The 2,967-nt window shown below is 45.3% G+C and overlaps 1 protein-coding gene across 1 annotated transcript; it reads left to right on the forward strand.

Moving 5' to 3' along the window:
• Positions 1 to 1,475: 1,475 nt before the first annotated feature.
• Positions 1,476 to 2,414, forward strand: LOC148121043 (olfactory receptor 2C1). Its single transcript, XM_087910789.1, has one exon. The coding sequence runs from the start codon at positions 1,476 to 1,478 to the stop codon at positions 2,412 to 2,414; it is 939 nt and encodes a 312-aa protein (XP_087766915.1).
• Positions 2,415 to 2,967: the final 553 nt, after the last annotated feature.

The following is a 2,967-nucleotide window of genomic DNA, read 5'->3' on the forward strand; positions in this document are numbered from 1 at the left end:
AGGATCATCTGTGTTTCATGTAAGCTATTCCTAAAAATTATATCTATCCCTGCAGGGTCTGGTAACCTATGCTACTGTGTCTAAAGTATACCATAAATGGCACATACAGGCCTAGGATGTAGATCTGTTGGTAGAATGTTTGTTTAACATGCTTGAAGTTCTGGGTTCAAGTCCCAACACGGCATAAAGTCACACATGGTGGTACATGCCTGTGAGCCCAGCATTCAGAAGGTGGAGCAAGAGTTTAAGCCCATATGTGATTATATAGAGACTTTCAGAACACACTGGGCTGTGTAAGACCCTGCGTCAGCTGGTTATGGCGGTACATGCCTTTAGTTCCAGCATTTAGCGGGCAGCCTGGTCTACATACTGAGTTCTAGGACACCTAGGGCTACAGAGAACCCTGTCTCAAAAAAAAAATTTTCTTTATGTGGGTGTTTGTATATGTGTGTACCACATGCATATAGTGCCCATGACAGGCAGAAGAAGACATCAGATCCACTGGACCTTGAGTTCCAGATAGTTGTGAACCCCCAGATGGGTGCTAGAAATAGAACCCTGGTCCTTTGGAGCAGAGGCCAATGCTTTCATTGCTGAGCCATCTCCCTAGCTACCAATCAGCTCATTGTGTTTGTTATTGGATAGACCCAACATGACCTTTCAAGACCAGGAGTTTGAACTTGAGAAGAGAGGACTATCAAAGAGAGAGAGAAAAAAATTTCTTCAAAGATTTTATTTTTTAATGGGCAAGAAAGCAGCTACCTTTAATCTCAACATTCAGAAAACAGATGCAGATGGGATCTTGGTCAGTCAGGGATAGCCTGGTCTATATAGCAATGTTCAGTCTACCCAGGGCTGCATAATGAGGGCCTCTCTCAAAAACAAGGTCATTATTATAAATTATAAAGGTAGGTGTTCACATAAGTGCAATTGGCAGAAGAGGAAGCCAGATCCCCTGGAGCTGGATTTATAGGCTGTTGTGAGATGAGAGTACTGAGAACCTAACGGGTCATCTACAAGAGGAGCATGTACTCTTAACTGCTGAGCCATCTCTCCAGCCTGAGAAACAAATTGATCATAAATATCCAGGGAGATTTGTCCAAGTTCAGAGTGTGTTTTCCACTTTTCAGAGCACAGAAAACTCTACTGCAGAAATTTTGTTTTGAGAATGTCTGTATCTAATTCTACCCTGCCAGCTCCCTCTGTCTGCCATCCCAGTGCTCTGGACTACTGAGCCCTACCCATTGTCTGTCTTCACAAGACACCCCTTCATCTCTGTGCTAGGTCCCTGTTGACATGCCCACTCATCTGACAACCAGGGGGTTGCTGTAAGCTTGTGCCTGGAAAGGCAGGATTGCTCCTTATCTGTGGAGCCTGAAGAACATTCTGGATGCAGATTCAGCAGTAGCTGCCTCTCCCCTTCCTTCCCCCCAGCAGTTTTCCAGAGCAGCTTCCAGTGCCTGAAGCAGCCAGGGATGGGACTGGACAGCAACAGCTCCTCTGGGAGCTTCATTCTGATGGGTTTATCTGAGCATCCCCAGCTGGAGAGGGTCTTTTTTGTAGCCATCCTTTTCTCCTACTTGTTGACCCTGGTTGGGAATTCAACCATCATCCTGCTTTCCCGAATCGATGCCCGGCTCCACACACCCATGTACTTCTTCCTCAGCAACCTCTCTTCCCTGGACCTGGCCTTTACTACCAGTTCAGTTCCCCAAATGCTGAAAAATCTATGGGGACCAGACAAGACCATCAGCTATGGTGGATGTGTAACTCAACTCTATGTTTTCCTTTGGCTAGGGGCCACTGAGTGTATATTACTTGTGGTGATGGCATTTGACCGATATGTGGCCGTTTGCCGGCCCCTGCACTACATGACTGTCATGAATCCACGGCTCTGCTGGCTGCTGGCTGCTATCAGCTGGCTGGGTGGCTTAGGTAACTCAGTAATTCAGTCAACTTTCACTCTGCAGCTCCCATTTTGTGGACACCGGAAGGTGGACAACTTCCTGTGTGAGGTGCCCGCCATGATTAAATTGGCCTGTGGAGACACAAGTCTCAATGAGGCTGTGCTCAATGGTGTCTGTACTTTCTTCACTGCTGTCCCACTGAGCGTCATCCTGACCTCCTACTGCTTCATTGCTCGGGCTGTGATGAAGATCCGCTCTGTGGAGGGACGAAGGAAGGCCTTCAATACATGCCTCTCCCATTTGGTAGTGGTGTTCCTCTTCTATGGTTCGGCTATCTACGGGTATCTGCTTCCCGCTAAGAGCAGTAATCAGGACCAAGGGAAATTCATTTCTCTCTTCTACTCTGTGGTTACACCTATGGTGAATCCCCTCATCTATACTCTGAGGAACAAAGAAGTAAAGGGGGCACTGGGAAGGTTGCTGGGGAAAGGAAGAGAAGCCAGATGAGGAGAGAGCCATCTTCTTCATTCTGTACTGCCTCTTTGTCCTGCATTCTCTTCCTTATTTGAAGCTCTGTCCTCAGTGAAGTCAAGGCATGTCCTGACAGACTACAGTTTTGGAAGATGGTTAGTCTTCCTGAGACATTCTATGTTTATTTACCACAGATAACAGGGTAGATACATACAGTTACAGGTCAGAAGGTTATTGCCCTAGCACAGACCTGTCTCGCTGTCTCTGTCTCTGATGTCCATGTTAATTATCATGATGTATTTCTACAGAATTTTTTACTTTATAAGAAAAAATGAAGTTTCTTGGGTAATTTTACTATGATTTCATGAATGCAAGTCCTGCATTATCAACTTCAGACGAAAATAGAATTCATCTTTATATATTAGTCATCCATCATCTTGGCCCAATTCTCTGTCTATTCTCAATACTACAGGCTAACTGTTCTTCCTTCCCATTCTGTCACCTGATTAATCCATTCTAAATGTGCACATACAAATTTGCCTTCTACTTAAGGTGATAATTAATGAAAAAACTTAGGCAAAGTCACCTG

Source organism: Myodes glareolus, chromosome 9 (assembly GCF_982192425.1).
Source record: "Myodes glareolus chromosome 9, mMyoGla1.1, whole genome shotgun sequence".
NCBI classification, from domain to species: domain Eukaryota; kingdom Metazoa; phylum Chordata; class Mammalia; order Rodentia; family Cricetidae; genus Myodes; species Myodes glareolus.

Excerpts from the sequence above, each read along its gene's own strand:
- LOC148121043 (XM_087910789.1), top strand. The coding sequence starts at position 1,476 with ATGGGACTGGACAGCAACAGCTCCTCTGGGAGCTTCATTCTGATGGGT.